At 42.1% G+C, this 22783-nt stretch overlaps 1 protein-coding gene across 6 annotated transcripts in view; it reads left to right on the forward strand.

Moving 5' to 3' along the window:
- PCLO (piccolo presynaptic cytomatrix protein) overlaps window positions 1-22783 on the forward strand; it is a gene marked incomplete at its 5' end in the record, with an annotated part of 250781 nt that overhangs the window by 169849 nt on the left and 58149 nt on the right. For 5 of the 6 annotated variants that reach the window (XM_082222991.1, XM_082222992.1, XM_082222993.1 and 2 more), the window contains 2 exons: window positions 5133-5214; window positions 8709-8834. In XM_082222991.1, the coding sequence (XP_082079117.1) occupies window positions 5133-5214; window positions 8709-8834 (208 nt within the window). Of the gene's footprint in view, window positions 1-5132; window positions 5215-8708; window positions 8835-22783 lie in introns of those variants that run through there. The other variant, XR_014219941.1, reaches the window with a different exon arrangement.

Raw genomic sequence — 22783 nt, forward strand, 5'->3', positions numbered from 1 at the left:
AATACAGTGGCACTATTACTTCCCTTGATCTAGATGCTATACTCCTATTGATGCAGCCCAGAATTGCATTGGCTTTTTTAGCTGCCGCGTCACACTGTTGGCTCATGTCAAGTTTGTGGTCAACCAAGACTCCTAGATCCTTTTCACATGTACTGCTCTCAAGCATGAGAGCATGACAGAAGGAAATTCAGCCTGTGCTGCTGTTACATGCAGATGTAAAGCAGTTACTGATGCAGGAGCCCTCTTGTAAAAGCTGGCAACCCAGCTGTCTTAAAACTATCCAGTCCTGCCTCCTTTTTATAGCAGGGGTGGTCTGCCAGATTTTGCTGGACTACACCATTCCTGACCACTGGCCATGCTGGTTGAGGTGGATGGAGATTGGAGTCCAACAGAGTCTTGAGCATAGCTCACATTTTGTAGCCTCGTTTTCTTTGTGGAGACATAAGAGTGCTCCAGCAAGACTTCCGTATGCCTTAAAACAATGGGGGGGACCCCTAAAACAAGTTAATGAACATGACATTCTCAGAGGGGAACTGGGGGTTGCATAGTCTCTTTTTGTTTTGTTTTGTTATTTGCAGTGCTACATATTTTTGTGTTACGTTTTCCTATATTCTGTTTCTGGGCAGAGGAATAACTTTCGGTGTTTGTAATGTAACACAGAAAGCCAACATCTCTTCTCCACCTCCACCCTCACCCCTCTCCTTAGAAGCATGCTGCTGTATAGGTTGACTTCATAATGCCAACCACAGTTTAAGCACAGTTTCCTACAAGCAATAAAAAAAGGATATTACTGATTTCTGGGTACCAGTAAACTCTAAAGTCTATGTTTATAAGGCTATTTATCACAAGGATTTATACTGATTGTAAAACACTGCAGGTGGAAGTAATAAAAATATAATAGGCCGAGGCAGCAATTCTTACTTGGGAGAAAAACCCAGTGAGCTTACTTCTGAGTAGACATACATATGATTGTGCTGTAAGGCAAGTGCTTATTCTTTCTTTGGCTATGCATTCTCCAAAAAAGACATGTCAGTGCACAAGTATATATGTTCTAGCCATCTGTTTTAAAATGGGATGACCGTGTCAAAATAAATGAGGCTATAAATTACCATTTATAGGTCCTATATATATAATTTATAACAAAACCACATCCAGTTCAATTCATATGTTACATCATGCTTAAAAGACCCCTCAACATTGATTTCCTTGTATGATGAAAAGACCAACAAAGAATAAAAAGTGCCCAGTTTTTCTGAAATATTTCTAAAGTTAATTCTCTCATCTCATAATTGTTTATATCCATGTGCCATTAAGACCCAAATGTTCCTCTTCCACTGCTCTATGGAAGGTATTCTATCTTTTTTCCATGCCCTCAAAATGTAAACCGGGCTCAGAGCAATGCAACGGATAACCAAAATCTGTGCATTGCTCTGAGCCTGGTGCCTTATGTGTTCCAAGAGCACTATTACCTTATTGAATTGGAATATTTTCTTACAGCTCCTCCAGGAAATCTGTTTATTGAGCATTCCTTGAGGTTTGATTGCACGGTGCTTATGTAGAGGTTAGGCTAGAATTTTCGTGAAGCAGCTATATAACAATGAGCATTGATCCTAATTTGCTTGCGGGGTGTTTATAACTCTTCTGGTTATTCATTAGTTCACATAATCTTCTGTGCACTTTCCCCTTACTTTCATCATCAAATCCCAAAGTGGATTTGTTAGGCTAGGGCAACAAAGCATTTAATTCAGTTTAACTGAACAACCTAAACTTCTCATATGCACTTGAATCCTCCTGCAAAATAGAGACAGTCTGGAGTACCCTTAACTGCCCCCTCCCAATAATTAAAAGAACCCCAATGTGTGATAAAGTACCATTGGCTTTCTTGCATCTCCAGCAAATATCTGTTAGCTGATCTATCTTGTGTATGACACCATTTATATATTACTTTATTCAATCTCTGTTTGAGGCTCATTGCCATCTGCCTGCATATAGAGAGCCTTATCTCACCCAAAATCTCCACATTAAATTATTTCTTCCAGTTCTGTGTAGTCCTCCATCCCTCTTTTGTACACTTTGGAAAGCAAACTTATTTGTCTTCTTTTTTCCAGGCAGTAAAAGGTTTCCAAATGCTGTTAAATCTCTGCTTATAAATGCTCTCCTCATAGCAGGCTGTATATAAAAATCTGTAATTGAATTGCTATAGCTGAATGTACTCAGCTGCTCAGTTTGTGAGAGAGGGTAGATTCCTTTGCTTTGAATTCCCCCTTTTTAATATAAGGTATAAGCAGAAACAAAATTTTAAAAATCCTTCCAGTAGCACCTTAGAAACCAACTAAGTTTGTTATTGGTATGAGTTTTCGTGTGCATGCACACTTCTTCAGATATGCACACGAAAGCTCATACCAATAACAAACTTAGTTGGTCTCTAAGGTGCTACTGGAAGGAATTTTTTTATCTTGTTTTGACTACGGCAGACCAACATGGCTACCTACTGGTAGGTGTAAACAGAGATTGTAATAGTAAAACTCTTCCCATTCATGTAAGTGTGAGGCGGCATTTGAGACCCTCTTTTCCTGAGATGGTCAATGGGAAGAGGTTTAGCAAACCCATGTGCCACAATACCGTCATTCCTTAGATCAACAGTGGATACTTGGGGATAAGATGGCACAAACTACAAAGTTCCTAAACTAGTTTATAGATTTTAAAGTACCGTATTTTGCACCCCATAGGACGCTCCGGCCCATAGGACGCACCTAGTTTTTTTTTGGGGGGGGGAAATAAAGAAAAAAAATTATTTCCCCCCCAGGTGCGGGGCTGGAAGAACTAGGTCGGGGAACAGTGGGAAGGCATGTTCTGCCTCCCCGCTGTCCCCGAGCTTGTGGGGCTGGCGATGGGGAGAAGTGCTCCCGGTGGCCACGCAGAGCTGTGCTGAGCCGGGGACTGCAGGCAGCTCTGCGCAACCCTCGGAGTCGGTCTCCCGAGGGTTGCGCAGAGCTTCCTGAAGCCTGCATTTGCCCCATAGGACACACCCAGATTTCCCCTTCATTTTTGGAGGGGAAAAGGTGCGTCCTATAGGGCGAAAAATACGGTATAACAGAAAGGGTGAAAGCGAGGTTGTGTAATTCACCACTTCAAATGAGTCCATCCTAACACAGATTTTCTCCTCTTGTGCTTTTTGTTTGTTTGTTGTGTATATTAGTACAAGCATTTGCTTGCAATGTTTACTTAGACCCTTAAACTCCTCTCAAAAATCGTAGCACAAGGGCTGTTAAACAGCAGATAGAAACTTTTAGTACATGTTTCATATAGATTGTTTTCAACCATTAAGATGCTAGCTATCAAGTTTGGCAATGATCTCTCATAACATGCATCAAGTTTTAAAACACTGCAGGGTAGTCGCCATACTGTTTAAACTCCAGTGGTGCCTCTTACTCTTTAGTAGTCCAATTGAAATCCTTCAGATTGCAATGGTTTAAATTGCAAGTGATGTAACTTGATTTGAATATGATTCCCATCACTTCGGGAAATATGTTTGCCATTTGCAGTTTTGTCTGTCAGCGCAGGATGATGATGAAAGAGGCCACAGTACTGAACTTCTCCTTCTCTAGGGCTCCTATTACAGGCACAGGAGCCATCTTTCAGTTTAGGACTTAACAGCCCTTTCAATGTAACTGCTTACAGCTATTGTTCCTCTACTAAGCAAGAACAATTGAGCCTATTAGATAAGTCACCATCCATCTCTGCTGCTGGTTTGCCTTGTGCCTTTGAGGGTTTTTTTTCCTTTTCTTTAACTTTTATTTATAAGTTTTCAGTTATACACTCATAACATTTCCCATTCTTATACAGTAGTTCTTTTGAACTTCCCACCCAGCATTCCATGACAGTTCTTTGCACATCTTAATTAAGATAATACCTTAACCTTATTTTCCACCTTCCCATAAACTTTGTAATGTCAACTGCTGGTCAAAAGGCAACCCCTACCTGGGATTTATATTTAAGTTTTTTGTGTGTTTTTTTGTAAATATTCCCCTAAATACTCCCTTGAGTTTTATTTCTATTGTGATTTTTCATGTGCTTCATTATTAAATCACTCCAGATGTGTAAACACAAATAGCAGAGATACTGGGGCATTATTTTTTTTTGCTTGGATGAAATGAACCTTGTGTGGGCAATTTATACCCCAAAGCTTGAATGTAGCAGCAAAAAATCCCCTGAGCCACATACTCACCTGCTTATTCATTAAGGGCAAGATGTATCTAAGGGCAGGTGGAGTCATATGGGATGAAGCAGTCCTTCAGATATCATGGCCCTAGCCGCTTAGGGCAGGGGTCAGCAAACTTTTTCAGCAGGGGGCCGGGCCACTGTCCCTCAGACCTTGTGGGGGGCTGGACTATATTGTGGGGGGGAATGAACAAATTCCTATGCCCCACAAATAACCCAGAGGTGCATTTTAAATAAAAGGACACATTCTACTCATGTCAAAACACCAGGCAGGCCCCACAAATAACCCAGAGATGCATTTTAAATAAAAGGACACATTCTACTCATGTCAAAACACGCTGATTTGCAGACTGTCCGTGGGCCGGATTGAGAAGGCGATTGGGCTGGATCTGGCCCTCAAGCCTTAGTTTGCCTATCCATGGCTTAGGGCTTTAAAGGTCAACATCAGAATTTTGAGTCAAGTCCCGAAGCAAACAGGGAAGCAGTGATACTGTCATGGGAGAAATGTTACACTTATATAGGAACAGAGCCCTTCACAGAAGCCAGGATCTCAGTTTGGGGTGATTACAAAAATCATCATGAGGTGGCAGAATATGGTTGATTAGAATTGACCTTGGTTGACCCAGCTATGCAAGTGAAAAGAGCAGCCTGGCTTGTGGTGCTTGGTGCCTCACTGGTCCATGGCATCTCTGTTGCTGGCCTTCTCCTCATGGGAGTGCCCTGCTTCCACATTCCTGCATGTCATGGAGGAACCAAACTCAGGAACTAAAATCAGGATATCTTGCTGTGGGGTGAGAGAGAGGGAGAGATTCCAAAAATAGCACGTTTACTAGATTTTTGTTTAACTGATAAGTCATTGTGAAACAAGCATGTTCTGTCTTTAATCAGCCTGCACACTTTATATTCCATAGATTATTGGGAAGCCTATTCAATACATCTTTCCCCATGCAAGGCTGAAATTGCCGAGGGACCCAAAGGACCACTCTGTTTCAGGTAAAGCAAGCAAGAGCATCTGGCTTCACAAGAATATGGATTATATGGCATGAAAATGAAGTATGAGGTGACTGTCCATCATATAGTAAGCAGTTGTTCATCTTGGATAAGTAGCAACACTCAATGAGAACAGAACATGATACATGTTAGATGCAGTGTTAGAAACTGAGATATGAAAGCGAGGAGCTAAATGGCACCTTAAACCTAGGATATGGGCTCTTCCCCTGCCCACCACCCTAATATTCTTAAAAGGGTCTCTTCTCCAGTCTTCAGAGAGTAGCTGGAAGTGGGGGGGGGTGGCAAAAAAGGTCCTCCTTTCCTTCCACATTGCAGTTTTTTAATCTGAAATCTTAGGCACAGTACTGCGCCCAGAGCTCAAAAACTGCTTGCCCTAATGAAATCCCCTGTCGCAAAATGCACCTAGAACAAGGGGAGTTACAGACATTGGTTAGGTGCAACAGTGCTTTATTAAAAAATAAGTTAAACACTATGTAAATAAATAGAGAAATAAATACTTTAAGAACCATGCTTCTGGGGGACATGCAAATGGCTGTTTGTCTGTGTATATACAGTGGTGCCTCGCAAGACGAAAAGAATCCATTCTGTGATTCTCTTCGTCTAGCGGTTTTTTCGTCTTGCGAAGCAAGCCCATTGACGGATTAGCGGATTAGCACTATTAGCGCTATTAGCGGCTTTTAGCGGCTTATCGGCTTATCGGATCAGCTGATAAGCGGCTTAGCGGCTTAGAAAAAGGGGGGAGGGGGAAAAACCCGCAGGAACTCGCAAGACATTTTCGTCTTGCAAAGCAAGCCCATAGGAGATTCGTTTTGCGAAGCACCTCCAAAACGGAAAACTCTTTCGTCTAGCGAGTTTTCCGTCTTGCGAGGCATTCGTCTTGCGGGGCACCACTGTATATCAATTTGTCTCCATTCCCTCTTTTCTGTTGATTGGATGTTTTAAGCCTCCCTATTGTCAAGGCAGAGCCCCCTGCCCAGCTTAGGTCCCGTCCCCCGGCAACTGCATTGGGCTGCCCTCTCCCTCCACATAGGTCTGGGCGCCACAGCTGGAAGACTGTTGCTGCAGCTCCCGCCTCCACTGGGAGAGCCCCTTCTTCTGTACACACATCCTCCCCCCTCCTTTATTTCATGGAGGTTTGTCATTTCTGCATATTTTTTGTACGTATAAACAACAAAAATGCAAAGTGAATAAACTAACACCTCAAGAGTTTAGGCCTCTGAACCAAGCCCTTCAACAGAATGTCGTTCTTTTTACATAAGCTGGTGGAGTGCAGTTCTGCTTCTTCTGAAAGAAAAGAGCTCAAACCAAACATGTTCAAATGAAATTCCAGATGATTTATATGATTTGCATATATTAGACTTTCTTGGAAAAAAACATTAATATGTTATTTAAGTGCACTGTAAAACTAAATGATGATGATGATTATGCCTAGACACTAAGGAGTAGGACAGAACAACCAATTCTGTTCTTTGTGTATTGAAACATGTGAATTAAGTTTAAATGCTAGTTATTTTTTGTTTCCTGTGAAATTATTTGCCTATGGTAATGTCTTGCTGGAGATCAAATTCGGAGCTCAGTTAAAAACATGCTCAATTAATTGCCATTCCTCAAGCTTTGAAGCAACTTGAAAGGATTTTATCTAAATGTATAAAATTCCCTTTGAAATGTTGTTTCTCCAACAAGAAGTTTCATGATAATCAGGAGGTCAGAGTTTTAAAAAGATTTCCTGTGGAATTCATTGAGCCTCTTGCTTATTGCTGACTGGTTTTCTAGCATAACAATCAACTCTCTGAAGAGAGGGAGAAAATAATAGAAATAAGAAATCTGCACTTAGGTATGGAAATTCAAATTCAGACATTTTTGGCTACTTCTCACACTAAGGATCACTCTCCCAGTATATATATCTGAAGGTGGTTTATCATGGGAATTTCCTTTTTCCAGAACCACTGGAAACCTTATTCTGCCCCAGCTGCAACAAAACATGTCTCTCCCCTATCAGCCTCTACAGCCACAGCAGGAGCCACAACTCTCCCAACAGTTTGACTTCACCCCCGAAGGCGCACTCCTCCATTGTCCCCCGAGACATACGGAGGCCAACAACTTCACAGAACATTTAATCGCACAAGACATGTCATATTTGGTTACTATCATAAATTTCACTTGAACACATTTGTCAGCAAAATATCCTGATTTGTGACAGAACAGGGGAAGACGGAGGAGAAGCGTTTTGGGCCCATGTGTGAGGGCAGGAGGGTCTGGAGGAGGTTTGCAAGTGTGTTGAGCTCGAATGGATGCAGACAGTATGTGCAACAACTTTGTGGGTGTGCTCACACTTTGCTTACCATGTAAAATGAGCTTGTTACCAAAAGGCCCATTTACATGGAGGTCTAATTTAAGATAAGCTCTACTAGATCAGGCCAAAGGCCCATCTATTCCACTCTCCTGTTCTCACAGTTGCCATCCAGGCACCTATGGGAAGCCCAGAAGCCAGTCATGAGCACAAGAGCGTTCTGTGGTTTCCAGCCACTGCCCTGCCTTCCACAGTGTGTGTGTGTGTGTGTGTGTGTGTGTGTGTGTGTGTGTGTGTGAGAGAGAGAGAGAGAGAGAGAGAGAGAGAGAGAGAGAGAGAGAGAGATAGTACTCTGATAAAAACGGAAGATAACTTAAACGACTGCAAGCATGTGCAGTTAATACTGGAAGACGGCACTGAGCAATTAGCCTTTTATGACTTGATACTGTAATCACATTTGTGATTCTGGCTTTTATCTCAGGAATTCCCCCCCCCCATCTACCCCCCCCAAAAAAATATTGGGAACATATAAATTACAAAGATTGCGGGCTACATTAAGCATGCATTAATTGCTATCATATTAGTACTTAGATTTCTTAATCTCTTTAGTGAAATAAAACTACTATTACCAATTTTGCTCAGATGAGAGATTGGTGAAATTTTATTCTGCTTTCTGGGAATATTCAGGGCTTTGATGTTCTTTTGCTCAACTTTTATGAAGCTTTTTTTTATTAAAAAAGGCATGGCTGGCAAGCAAATTAAAAGCTTGTCTTGTTTTGGCATCTCACCTTCTTGACATCAACCGCTTGCTTGTCTATAGTTCACTTTGTATGATCATGGGCAATTAACTAATAGACAAAGGATTACACAGCAAAACAAACTTTGGTTTTCTTACATCAGTGAGCTTACAGATCATATTAATTCTTGCATCACTTCTTGGTCTTTTGGCTAAGGTCAAGTGTAGTGTGTGTATTAGTTCTTGTACAAAATAGGGAAAAACTAGTTATTTAATGGTATTTACTATTTTACTGTGTTATTTATATTATTGTTTGTGTTTTACATATATTTGAGTACTTTAGTAGAAAACCAGCAAGTAAAAATGAAAATAGAGAAATATTGATCGCTACTGCTGCCTTTTTTCTATACATTTTTAATATGTGTGTGCTTTTTCCCCTCCTGGATGCAGGCAATGGACTTGGGATCCGAGTTGTAGGAGGGAAAGAAATTCCTGGAATCAATGGAGAAATTGGTGCTTACATTGCTAAGATCCTGCCTGGTGGAAGTGCTGAGCAAACAGGGAAACTTGTAGAAGGTAAAGTACTTACCCTGTCTTGTTCAAAGCTATTCAGGAAATGTGTGCAGAGATCACTTAGCCTTGAGGCGAAACAGAGGGAGTCCTGGGAAATACAAGACAGGGGACCTAGTCGTTCCTCAACTATGGGATGGAAGGCTCTCCCCAGAGAGGCTTGTCTGGTGTCAAGAGTACTAATTTTTGGCAGCCACCAGAGGCATTTGAGTGCTCAGTTTTTTCTCATGCTGCTTGTTAGTTCACCATTTTGGTGGTGATTATATTGATGGAGTTGCAGAAGAGAGGTTTCAGTTGTTGGGAACTGGTGTATGACCAGATTATGCTTTTAATTGTATTTTGTTGTATGAGAGAGAGGGGCGGGAGATTTGATGTAAGGTTGTAGAATAATAAATAAGTATTAAATGGTTAAAGCAGCAAGATCACCACAATGAAGTCCAAAACACAAAGAGCTAAGGAGATAAATGAATCATGGGAAATCAGTCCCTCTCTAACTGAGTGGGGGTCCCTCTGGGTGGGTCCAGGACATGGCTAAAATCTCTTTATGTGATGGGGTGGTCCCCACTGCCTTTTCTAAGGAAGGCCACCCTGGATCCAATAGTTATTGACAGCTGCACCCAGTTGCTAACATTATTATTATTATTATTATTATTATTATTATTATTATTATTATTATTATTAAAATGTCTATACCGCCCTATACCTGCAGCTCTCAGCACCCCTGCTGATTCTCCTTGATTTCTCAGTGGCCTTTGATATCATTGGCCATGCTACTCTATGGGATCGGCTTTGTGAGTTAGGCATGGGAGGCCCTGGGTTGCAGCCGTTCTGCTCTTACCTACAGAGCAATTCCAGAAAGTAGCATTGGGTGACTTCCTTTCAGCCCCTTGGGAGTTGTTCTGTGGGGTGCCATGGGGCACTATTTTGTCCCCAGAGCTATTCATCATCTATCTACGAAGCCATGCAGATTGTTCACTGGGAGATTTAGCATACAGCTCCATTGCCCTGCAACATCTGGATCACGAGCTTCTGTGCAAGTCCTGGACTCATTAATGGGCAGGATAAGAGCCAACAAGCTGGACCTGAATCCCAAGACAGAAGTTTTGTGGGTTCCTGGTTCTGGATGGGCTGCAGTCCCTCTGAAAGAACAGGTACATAGCTTGGGGCTACTCCTTGATCCAGTGTTGTCACAGGATGTTGATTTGTATTGAGTGTCTAGGACTGCCTTTTACCAGCTTTTGCTGTTACATCAGCTGTAACAGGGATAGCTTGGCAACAGTGGTCCATGCATTGAAACCTCTAGATTTGATTACTGTAATGAACTTCACAGGGGATTGCCCTTGAATTTGATATGTAAGCGAAAGCTAACGCAAAAAGCTGCTGCACAGTTGCTTTCTGGGTGAAGCTATGTATGGGCAACATGTGATACCTCTGATGAAAGGTGCCAACTTTCTCCCAAACTAGAATCAAGGTTTTATTATTGGTATATAATTGATGTTTAGTTCTTGCTGGATTTTATGCCTTAATACTGCTTTTATGAGCCATATTCTGCTTTATATTCTATTTCTGTAGTCCACATTTTTATGCTGGTATATTCTTTAGTTGTATTTTCCTATTTTATTGTCAGTAGAGTTGTTCTTTGTCGATTGCAAGCTGCTTTGTAGAGGAAGTTGCTCAAAAAGCTGGGTATGAAAATAAAGGAATAGGTGTCATGGCAAAGGTTGGCAGCTGAGAACTTACTCTGACGGTAAGCAATGAAAGGGACTATAGGCTGGCCACAGATTACATACCGTATTTTTCGCACCATAGGACGCACTTTTTCCCTCCTAAAAAGCAAGGGAAAATGTGTGTGCGTCCTATGGAGCGAATGCAGGGGGGGACGCAGACGGGAAAAGCCCCCAAGAGCCGCACACAAGCTCCGTGCGCTCTTGCGGGCTTTTCCACAGGAGGGAGAAGGGACTGACTGGCCGCATCAGTCCCTTCTCCCCCCTTCCAGGAAAGCCAGGAGAAGCCGTGCAGCCCTTTTAAAGTGCGCGCGGCTTCTGCCGGTTTTGCGGGAGGTGGGGGAATTCCCCCACCTCCCAGAAAAGCCAGAAAAGCCCTGTGCAGCGTCTCCCGGCAAGGAGACGCTGCGCGGGGCTAAAGGGGAAGGCAGAACAGCCAGCGGGATCCATCCCACTCGCTGCCTTGCCTTCTCCCATAGCCCCGTGCAGCCTCTCCTTGCGGGGACGCTGCGCGGGGCTAAAGGGGAAGGCAGAACAGCCAGCGGGATCCATCCCACTCGCTGCCTTGCCTTCTCCCATAGCCCCGTGCAGCCTCTCCTTGCGGGGACGCTGCGCGGGGCTAAAGGGGAAGGCAGAACAGCCAGCGGGATCCATCCCGCTCGCTGCCTTGCCTTCTCCCATAGCTGCGCGCAGCCCCTCCGCAAGGAGACGCTGCACGGGGCTATGGCTTCTTTAGCCCTGCGCAGCGTCTCCCGGCAAGGAGAGGCTGCATGGGGCTAAAGGGGAAGCCAAAACTTGGCTTGCTCCATAGCTGCGCGCAACCCCTCCGGCAGGGAGAGGTTGTGCGCACCCTGTACGCTGCTCTTTGGGGCTGGGGGGGGAAAGATTTTTTTCTTGATTTCCCCCCCTAAAAACTGGGTGCGCCCTATGGTCCGGTGCGCCCTATGGTGCGAAAAATACGGTACACCACGTGAAAAGGAGCCATGTGCAGCCAAGTTTTAAAGGCTTCTTGGGAGATAAGCAGAGAAAGGTGGAAGAGATTGTTTTGCCACTTGTGCTTTTCTCCTTCCATTATTTTTCTGTGTTTGCCTCATCTCTCCATAGCAGCTAATTATCCCTGCTAAAAGTGATATTATAACTATCTATTACCACTGAGCTGTATGGGGCTTTTGGCCTCTTGGTCTATTAAGGGGCAATTGCACTTTTTTAAAAAATGTGCTAGCAAAATCTGGAGGTTCTAGCTCAGGGTATCTTTAAAGATTTGTTATTATTATATCTTAGAGGGTCATTGCATACTTTTAGTTCTTCATGGTTCCAAAAATCTTCCTTTTATCAAAGAGACTGTTTCTTTGATTCTTCCAAAGTTCTTAGAGCATTGTATTCTATTAATAGTGTGCTGGTCTTGGTGGAAAATATAATACATTGCAAGCTACTGTGACAGAGTCTAGTCTTAAGGGTGAAATATCTATACTCTTTTCTTCTATATTTTAAGAATCAGTCAGGCAGAGACATCTTGCAGTAGATTAATGCAAACTGTTTGATGAGGCATGTGGCTTTAAAAGATCAGAACATCTTGATATTTGCCAGTAGAACTATTTCAAGAGGATAGGTAGCCCTTTTAGTCTCTTGCATCTAAAGCAACAAGGATTCTTGTGGCACCTGAAGGACAAATACATTGTGCATAAACTTCACAAGGTGCATGAGGTCATCCAGAATTATAGATAATAATTTACATGGTATGTGTGTCTGCAAATAGTGAAGTCAGAAGGAAATGAAAATATTGCAGCAGGAGAAAAAGAGTATTCAGAAATCAGTACAGTTCGTTGCTTTATGCTTCATTGTTATTTTCAGCAACATTTTGGGAGGCTGTTGCTAATGATGAACAGACTCAAATGGCTTGTTGGTCTGTCAGTATAAAATTACAGGTTTTTTTGTACCAGCCAAAACATTGTTTTGTCCCATTCTCTGGCTAAAGAAAGGCTCTCCTGCACGTACTTGGGGCTCCTCCGCACTTTACTTTATCCCACAGTTTTCTCTGTTTGTCCCATGGTTTCTAGGCCACGGGTCTGAGAGCTTTTTCCTTTGTCCTGCCACTTTCCCCAGGAAAACCCACAGTTTTACTGCTAAACTGAATCAAACGTCAGTCCACAGGCATCAGTCGGTCAACCCGACTGACGTTTGTGCCGATTCAGCAGTAAAGCTGTGGGTTTTCCCAGGGAAAGTGGCAGGACAAAAGTACAACCTGTTGGACCCGTGCCTGGAAATCACAGGACAAACAAAAGTGTGGATGAGCCCTTAGAAGCCTTATATTGTCTATTGCTGCAGATCTCAGGATGGAGCCTTTAATGAGTTTCAAGGCTGCGTTCAAGTGAGCCCTGGCTTCTAAACCCCCCTTTAAATCCATATCAACAAAAAGGAAAGAATTCACTCTAAAACTCACCTACAGGTGGTACCTAACACCAAGGAAGCTAGCACTAATACACCCAGGAACCTCACCAAAATGCTGGAAAGGGTGCACCTCCACAGGCACGTACCTCCACGTGTGGTGGGAATGCCCCAAAATCCAACTATTCTGGCCAACAGCCATAAAAGAAATATGCAAAATAATTAAGCAAGTATTAGAAGTCACCCCAGAACTGGCCCTACTGAACATCTTACAAGACAACAATGCCCATTTACACCACAAAGAACTCATAGCCCACCTACTCTCAGCAACCAGAAACATCATAGTCAAACACTGGAGAGACCTGTCAGGAGTAAGCATGGACCAGTGGTACCAAATAGTATGGGAAACAGCCCTACTAGAAAAATTAACCATAAACTGAAACTGACACGGGGACAAATAGAAGAAGATACCTTCACCCCGGTATGGCTCCCCTTTATCACATACAAGACAATGACAATAATCCACCAACAGCATATAAATCAATATGGCTAACCTGTTCCAAAACATCCACCAACCCCACTCACACATGAAAACAAAGTTCACCACAGCCAATCAAAAACGAACAACCACACCCTAGGCCAACCCCAACCTCTCTCACCACTAAAGGAACACAAGTGAATAGCAAAGAGAACCTGCACAAGCGACACTGACACAAAACCCCACACATACATCAAGTAAAATAGAAACATCGCCACCCCACCCCACCCCACCCACCATTCTCCCCTCCACCTCTTTCCCCCTTTTTTTCCTAAAGTAACACTAATGTCTCAAGAAATGAAACTGATCTACAGAAACTGTAACTTGAAAAAAGAGACATTGCACATACTTTTCTAAACCAAGAAATCTTTAATAAAAATATTTTTTTTAAAAAAAAAGAAGTGAGCCCTGGCTCAAATTGATCACTGACTGGCAAATGCATGCATCAAAAGATATTACTAGGTGGGAAATCTAACTGTGTGTGCAGTTTTGTAATGTTATGCCTTGGTGTTCCAGAGCTGAATTTCCCAGCAATTACTGGTTAACAGTCACAAAATGAGCTGCGTAGTTGTTTGATTTTCCCAGCAAGACTTAAAAGTGATAGAGTTTCATATGGTAGGAATAATCTTCTTCAGCCATGTGTTTGGTAGCCCCTGATCTCTGCCACAGCCCCATCAGCCTCATAGGGCAGCCCTCTATGTGACGGTCAGCTTGGCAAGCCACAATACGCAACTGGCAGGTTGCATTTGGCTCGGTGGGTCGCATATTCTTCAGATGAGTAGCAGGCAAAATTTTAGCCGGTTTATTATTTGCACCATATCCTTTCTCTCACCCTCAGTTTTCATTTTGTCATTTGGCTGGCTTAATTTATGACTGTACTAGAATGAGACAGGGAGGAATTAGCTCTGCTCTAATCTCCCAGTATTTGTCTTAGTGATTTATAGAGCTGCCTTTGCTCACTTTCCCGGCTCTCCTTCTCTGTGTACAACCAGGGAAGAGCCACCCGTCGAAATATCTCTGAAGTGCAGGCATGAATATGACTCCCAGAAGAATCTGATGGTTATCCAGCTAAGTCTCCAGCCCCAAAGCAGATTGCATTATAGTCACGGGAAAAACATTCTCTCGCTCTAAAAGGAGTCTGAAAACTGCTCTTGCATTCAGCTGTAAGTTTTAATTAATTGATACAGCTGTTAAGGGGTGCAGTATTAACATTCTAGTAAAGTAGTATTTATTCTCATATAAATACAATATGATGGCTATATTTAGATTTAGAAATCCTGCGTTGCAGGGGGTTAGACTAGACAACCCTCGCGGTCCCTTCCAACTCTACAATTCTTTGGTTCTTTGATAACCCTTTCCTCCTCTCTAACAGATGTCCAGAAAACAGGAGGAGTTGTGTTAAACTGGGCACACTTGGACCTGGCCTAGTCTCTCCAGAGTTTCCAAGAAGAGGGGAGAGGAGCCACTTTTCATATCCAGTTTGGGCTCATATACACTTACCTTTTGTCCTACTCAGGTCCACACTTAAAAGCTCTGTGTCCAAGCAGGTTTTTGCTTTATTTGCTTATTTATATATTGCCCCAGAGCTTTCCTGCGAAAGCCCACTCTTTTATGCTCAGTCAGAGCAAACATCAATTCACGTTTTCCACAGAATGCCATTTGCTCCGATTGAGCTTTGAAGAGCAGTTTTTCGCAGGGAAAGCTCCGAAGCAACAAAAAGGGCACTCAGAAATGGAGCTTTGAAGTGCCTGGAAAGATCAGAGGAAAGGTAGGTGTGGACAAGCCATCTGTCTTGCAGACAATGTGTCCTATGTTTCAGATGACAGTCCTCCCTTTGAAGGGCTGTTAGATAATAGTCCTCTGTATGAAGCAGCCCTCTGTTTGGAGGGCTCTTTTGTTTAAAGAACTAGCATAAGAATGGAGAGCAGCAGACTAAGCAGCCACAACAGGCCGTGATTTTAGGGATTTTTCATCTCTTGGAGCTTCTGTCCATGGTAAGGAAAACACATAGGCAGGCTGTTATGTGACTTATTCCTCACAACAAATGGAATCCTAATGGGGAACAAATAATTTCATATGAATGATGAATCAGAAATTACATCTTTGTCTTTTTGACAGCCTAAAATGATCAATACTACTGCTTTAGTGTGATCAGCATCAACATCAACCTTGCCAAAGAGGAAAATTCCTGACACTGCAACGGAATATGTTTATGTTTAAAAGAGGCGTTTAGGGACCCGTGTGCCAACTTCCTCTTCCATAATTAAATAAATGATATTTATGAGGCTGGCGCTGCAATCTTTTGCACATTTTACACATGCATGGGAGTAAAGCCCGTTTGTCGCAGTGGGACATGTTTATGAACAGGATTTCACTGCATCCAAACAACCATTTCATGCCACTGTTGTGGTGAATGGCGGGCCATGGCGGAGGAAGAGAAGGAGGCAAGGCGGCAGAAGAGGGGCATCCAGGATTTCAAACAGAAGGCAGGGTGACTTTTGTGAAACCGGGATGTCCCACTCAAAGCTGGACTGTTGGTTGGTATGCTTCTGTCCTCCTCTGATGGACTGGAACTTGTGAAAGAGTTATTCTTCATTATTTCTGAAGGCTTTCTCAATCCATTTTATCCATATTTTACATCTCAAAGGTTATTTAAAGGCACTTAAGTCTATGGATATTAATGGGACTTGAGATCTCTCTGCATTCTTCTTGGGAGCATATAAAAGTTTCGTTGTGGAGGATGGAGAGTCATGGCTGTGCTGGTACAATAATTCTTCTCTTTCTAAAAGGCTAGTACCCGACAGATGGAACTAGAAAATGGGAAGTTTTCTGTTATAAAAAGCCATTAAAGAATACTATGAAATTAACAGCTTATGTAAATCAATGTATTAACAAATATGTTAAATTCCAGATTAAAAGCAAATTTTTATTTAATGCCTTCAGCTGTTCCCTATTATGGATCCTATTGTTATCTCTGCTGCGGTTTTGGTAAGGAAAATTAGTTCCACAGAATTAGATAAAGTATATCTGAAGCCGATGGAGGAAATAAATCAAGACATTTGTGGGAAAGCTGCATCATATTTTCTAAGTATAGCAACTCACCGGATGATTGAGATGTGTTATTATCTAAAACTGACTTGGTTTTCAGTTCCAAAACTTCCCTCTTCCCGTAGCATAGAAAAAAACCACACATTTGGTATGTTAAAAATGGTTTACTTTACTCTCTCCAAAGGTCAGGTTCATGTGCTTTTTGATACAGCATTCAGAAAAAGTTGTGCAGGCACTAAAACTTGGCTTAGCCACAGTGGTGAATGCTCCTAAGATGTTGGAATAGGAACTCAAAAGAGGCTTGTTAAAGTCATGCGGTCAGAACACACTGAGCTTCTCAGGTAGACAGAGAATGAACAAAAGTCTTGGTTACCTTCCTCTCAAGGTGAGGGGTAGTGACCTAGCTAAGCCTGGCAGGACAGCTTACTCTATGGCATTAACCCCTTCATGCGCTACTCAGACCTGAGCATGCTGGTTATCCCACAATCCCCACTCTTCCATTTCAAATCCTGTAACATCTTATAGCTGTCCTAATGAGGATGAGCAGAACCTTTTTTATCATTGAACCGGTCCACAGCTTCTGTGAAAATAAAGGCGAAAGCATCCTAGGCACTTATTCAGAAAGATGGGAAAGTTTTAGTGGGAGGGTGGGCTGGGCAAAGAGAATCTGAGGAAAATAAACTGCCATTACCCAAAAGACAAGAACAGCAATCTTTTGCATCAGCTGCCTCAACACTGTCAATTTTTTCATAAATCAACAACTGCTTTGCATTTTCATATTGCTTCAAGACATCTATGTCAAATACCAGAGTCTCATCTTCTTTAACTAGGGCCTGATATTAGTTGTCTTGTGCAATTTTAAAATAAATGACTTACTTTTTCCCCCTTATAACGGTAGGTAGGAGATGCTTAAAGTTTTTTAAAAGGAGGAAATGAATTGGAGTGGTGATAGAGATTCCCCAAGAGAATAATAATTAATTCTTATTTTATATTCTGATTATAACTCAGAAGTACTCCAAGGAACAACAAAATTATTTCTGCAGAGAGCTTTATGGTGATATGCCCAAGGAACAGCAGGTCGCCACTTGAATAAAATAGATGTTGAAACAGCTACAGAGAACTCTGGATTTATGAGGCTCCTGATTAAAATACTACAACTTTTTCCTAAGGAGATGTTCATTAGATCTGAAATGAGTATTCTCAGTGGCCTTTGATTTCTACCAGTCTAGAAGTTCAAAATGTCAGTGCTGTGCAGCCTATGTTATTCCAGTGGCATGGGAAAGACCCTAAAAGTTAATTCTGGATAGATGAAAGCAATCACCAGGCATTGTTATGACATCAGATGACTGGCAGGTGACTGGCACTGATTGATTGATTGATTGATTGGCAGGTGAGTGGTCCTGCCCATCTGTCAAAGTATGCCCTTGGGGCTGGGGGAAGATAGAACATTATCCTGTGAAATCCAGAAAGGTTCCCCACCCCTGGATTATCACATGCTGTGGAAACAAATATCTGATGAATTTATGCATTGCACCCTTTTATAAGCTTCTCAGGGGCATCTTATTGACCCCTGATTGGGCATATTCACATCCCCAAACCTAAATGGGTTTCATATTTAGTCCCTCTTCCCAGGAAGCCCTGGGAAATGTAATCTTTTGAAGGCCAAGGATCTTCTAGCCTGGTCTTTTCTTTTCCCATATTATGGCAGGCAATTGAAAAACTGATTTGCTTACAGTAATTCACATTTTGTTTTCATATGTGTTTATCAGTTCCTTACTTAATGGAAAAACCTGCTGTGGCTATAGTTTCGTTTTGGTGCAAAACTGAGAATGCTGACTGTAAATGCTGAATTTTGTTGACTCTGCTTTAAATAACATCAGCATAGTGTGTGAAAGGAAGTGTGAAAAAAGCATTTAAGGGTAGAAAAGTGGCCTAGATTGCTAGCGAGCAGCTTGTCATGCTTTCATGATATAACCTATAAAGGTTCAGTTTGCAAACTAAACATCAATGACATGTCCATGGAATTAGAGATGGTTGTGATCTGTCCCTTGATTTCCACTAGTTACCCCCATGTTTGTTGTGGTTCTTCATGCATTGGCTTGTATTTCCGTGCAACTCTACATTATTATTCCATATGTGTGTGTTGCTGTTTTACAAGTAACTGGATGTGCAATCTGAGCACGTACGTAAGTATCGCTCAATTTGAAACCTCTGAAAGTTTTGATGAACAAATATGTAAGAAGTAAATGCTCCATTGGGGGACACAGGTGAAAATTATGATCTGCACTTGGCTTCACGTTGAAGATTGCAAAGGGCATTGAATCTCTATTAGGTGATATGTTTGCATATTATGATCTGAAACTTGGCTCAGGAGGACATAGGAAAGACCTGCCCCAAATATGAGCTTGCATATCCAATGCTAAAGTGTTGATTTCTAGTATATCTATCTATATATTTTTTTTAAACCACAAAAAAAACATTAATATCCTGGATTTTCACTAAAGGGAATTTGTGGCATATCTATCAGAATTTACAAATCATTTCTAGCACCTCTAGGTAACTTAATGCATACAAACATGAGCATAGCGAGAGGTGTGGATAGAGAAGCAGTTTGTGGAAGCAGTTTCCCACACTTTCCGCAAGCTATAAGGAGCTCGCATTGGACCCCTTCCAAGGGTTGAATTATTTTCTCCCAACTGCCATTCAGTACTCTGTGATTTACATTGTACTTCTGCAAACCTGAAGATTCACAATGGTATCTCCTTCTCATTTCTTGGTTTGGGCTCCATTTCTGTCCATGCACACCTCAGGGAGCTTTTGTCCAGTTCCTGACACTTCCAGTTGAAAGGATGAGGGAGCAGGTGGTGCAGAAGATTTTGACCCAAGGACCTGGAAAACCGCTGCCAGTCCATAGAGACAATGCCAGGCTGGATGAATATCAATAGGAGTATAGCATCTAGATCAAGGGAAGTAATAGTGCCACTGTATTCTGCCCTGGTCAGATCTCACCTGGAGTATTGTGTCCAGTTCTGGGCACCACAATTCAAGAAGGACACTGACAAACTGGAACGTGTCCAGAGGAAGGCAACCAAAATGGTCAAAGGCCTGGAAACGATGCCTTATGAGGAACGGCTAAGGGAGCTGGGCATGTTTAGCCTGGAGAAGAGGAGGTTAAGGGGTGATATGATAGCCATGTTCCAATATATAAAAGGATGTCACATAGAGGAGGGAGAAAGGTTGTTTTCTGCTGCTCCAGAGAAGCGGACACGGAGCAATGGATCCAAACTACAAGAAAGAAGATTCCACCTAAACATTAGGAAGAACTTCCTGACAGTAAGAGCTGTTTGACAGTGGAATTTGCTGCCAAGGAGTGTGGTGGAGTCTCCTACTTTGGAGGTCTTTAAGCAGAGGCTTGACAACCATATGTCAGGAGTGCTCTGATGGTGTTTCCTGCTTGGCAGGGGGTTGGAATCGATGGCCCTTGCGGTCTCTTCCAACTCTATGATTCTATGATTCTATGAATGATACTAATACTAGACCTAGTGTTAGGCAGCTTCCTACATTCCTACTGTTTTTATTGCAATGCTAATGCATGCAGATTTAATGAACCAGTTGGTTAAAAGACACAGCGATGACTAGACCAAGATTTCTTTAATTGGGTAACAGCTCTCCTTCTGGGTCTTGTTTGCTCATGTTCCCAGTGTCAAGGCCCACGGTAGCCTTCTATTAGGGACCTTTGGGGGTATGCGATCCTAATGGGGGCAGTTACCTTTGAATCCTTCCCCCCAGCTGTCTAATTTTCCAATTCTTTCAGTCTGATGCAGCACAAAATGTCCACAAGGCAGTGTCTGATCCAAGCAGGCAATTATTATTACAGGGAACAGATTGTCCATCTTAACAAGTACATTAATTGTTGCAATAATGGAAAATGTTTGCCGCGGACACAAATGATGAATTAGAGTGGAAGTTAAGGTGTCTGCAGCAATAATGAGCTCCTGCGTGATTCATGCTCAAGGAGTAGCCAAAAATAACATTAACACCTTGACTTCCATTGGTTTATTTTAAACTATCAAAAAGCTCCAGAGCTAAAGAAAACCTGGGGCAAAGAAACGCACATGAGGCACACGCCGGACAAAGTTAAACCCTTTTAAGTCCATTGATTTCAGTGGGACACCATGTGTTTCACAGGTCCACGCCCTGACTTGCTATCTTAAATTCCTAATGACACCATTTCAGATGGTAATGATGAGAGAAGTGGAGAGGGGCCTTTCTATCTGGCTAAAATAGCTATTCTGGGTTTCTCCTGCGTACCCCAAGTATATCAGCTCTTGCAAATCAGTATATAAACATGGCAGTGATTGTCTCCAGCCTTCAGCAATATTATAAATCTGAGTAAGACTTTTAAGAGAATTAATTTTAGGAAAGCACAGGCTCAGTTATAAAATACACCTCTGTATCTAAATGTACTTTACTAACTCCGCACATAGCCACTGTTTCTTGTTTTTTGTAAGTTCATTGCTGTGTGAGTGGTGTTAAATATTTGACTTAATTTATTACCCTAAAAACTCAGTATGTTGGAGATATGGGAATATCAGCCAAACATTTTCATTAGTTCATTTTTAAATTTATTTTGTACACAATTTTGCTTTCCCTGTGTCTTCCTCAAACAATATTCTGCTTTTTCCATTTATTTTCTTATTAAGAATTTATCACATAATTTTATTTTTGTTCTCCCATTTATCATGTGCACAGGTCTCAAAACAAACATGGGATCCATTAAATGATTCTGTTTTGTCCATGTAAGTGGAACCAGATCAAGGAAATGTCACTTTTGTGCTGTGTAAATGCAGTGGGGTGTTGTTTTGCATGTTGACTTTGATTAGCTAGTTAAGGAACAGTTCACCAGGAAAGTTCTCCTGCACAAGCCCCATGAGATAAACTGGAACTGTTGGATTATTATTACTGTATAAATTGGCCTGTAAAGGACATTTTACATTTGTAGCCTCAAGGCTTCTATTCTTTGACTCATGCTGGTAAATAACTGTTCAAGCAGGGATAGTTCTCCATTAAAACCATAGTTTCTGATGTGTTTCTAAAGCCAAGCAAATTGTCTTATTTAGTTATAAAAAATAGTCTTGGTGAGGTTTGGTACTGAAAATGCCTTCCAAAACAAAATGGCCTGATACTTCCAACTCTGTAGTATAGAAATTGGGCATAGGCGGCCAATCATTGTGGCAAAGTCCAAAGAATAAGATAAGGCAGTCCAATTCCTTAGTGCAGTTTTTCAAAGAATAATGATATAAATGTGTATAGCCCTTTCAAGTGTTCAAAGCAGTTCACATCATACTCTCCAACATTTCTCTGATGAAAATAGAGACGTCCCATTCCTGCCCTGTGGAACGCCCTCCCACTAGATGTCAAAGAGAACAACAACTACCAGACTTTGAGAAGACATCTGAATGCACCCCTGTTTAGGGAAGTTTTTCATGTTTGATGCATTACTGTATTTTAATATTTTGTTGGAAGGCGCCCAGAGTGGCTGGGGAGGCCCAGCCAGGTGGGTGGGGTATAAATAATAAATTATTATTATTATAAAGATAATTTTACTATTTAAACCCCACACATCTTACTGGGTTGTCCCAGCCACTCTGGGCAGCTTCCGACATATATAAAAACATAATAAAACATTAAACATTTTCTTTTAAAAAAAAAAAAATCTTCCCTATATGGGGTTGCCTTCAGATGGCTCTGGGGTCGGATAACTCCATACCCTCCAACATTTCTCCAATGAAAATAGGGACATCCTAAGGAAAACTGGGACATTCCGGGATCAAATCAGGAACCGGGACAGCTTCTCTAAATCAGGGATGTCCCTGGAATATAGGGACACTTAGAGGGTCTGTCACATTCATTATCTAGCTGTAATCCTTAAAACATACTGGGGAGAAGGCTAAGCTGATTATTCTTTTTATCCATGACATTCTAATTTTCTACATTCAACGAGTTCTTCCCAAGGAGGGCATGTCAAGAATGCAGCTTAAAGAATGCCAGCTTCCATCTCCCAGTTTCCTCTCTCCTCCTCTCTTTCCCGTTCAATTTGTTTGTTCAGGTGCAAATGCTCCACGGTTTTCCCATTGGATCATTCTATGCAGTGGCGTAGCGTGGGTTGTCAGCACCCGGGGCAAGGCAAGTAATTTGCACCCCCTAACCCGTGGATTTTAGTAGGGGCAGAGAGCTGCGAGTGCGGGTGCACCCCCCCC

Source organism: Podarcis vaucheri (assembly GCF_965113315.1).
Source record: "Podarcis vaucheri genome assembly, chromosome: 5".
Taxonomy (NCBI): Eukaryota; Metazoa; Chordata; class Lepidosauria; order Squamata; family Lacertidae; genus Podarcis; species Podarcis vaucheri.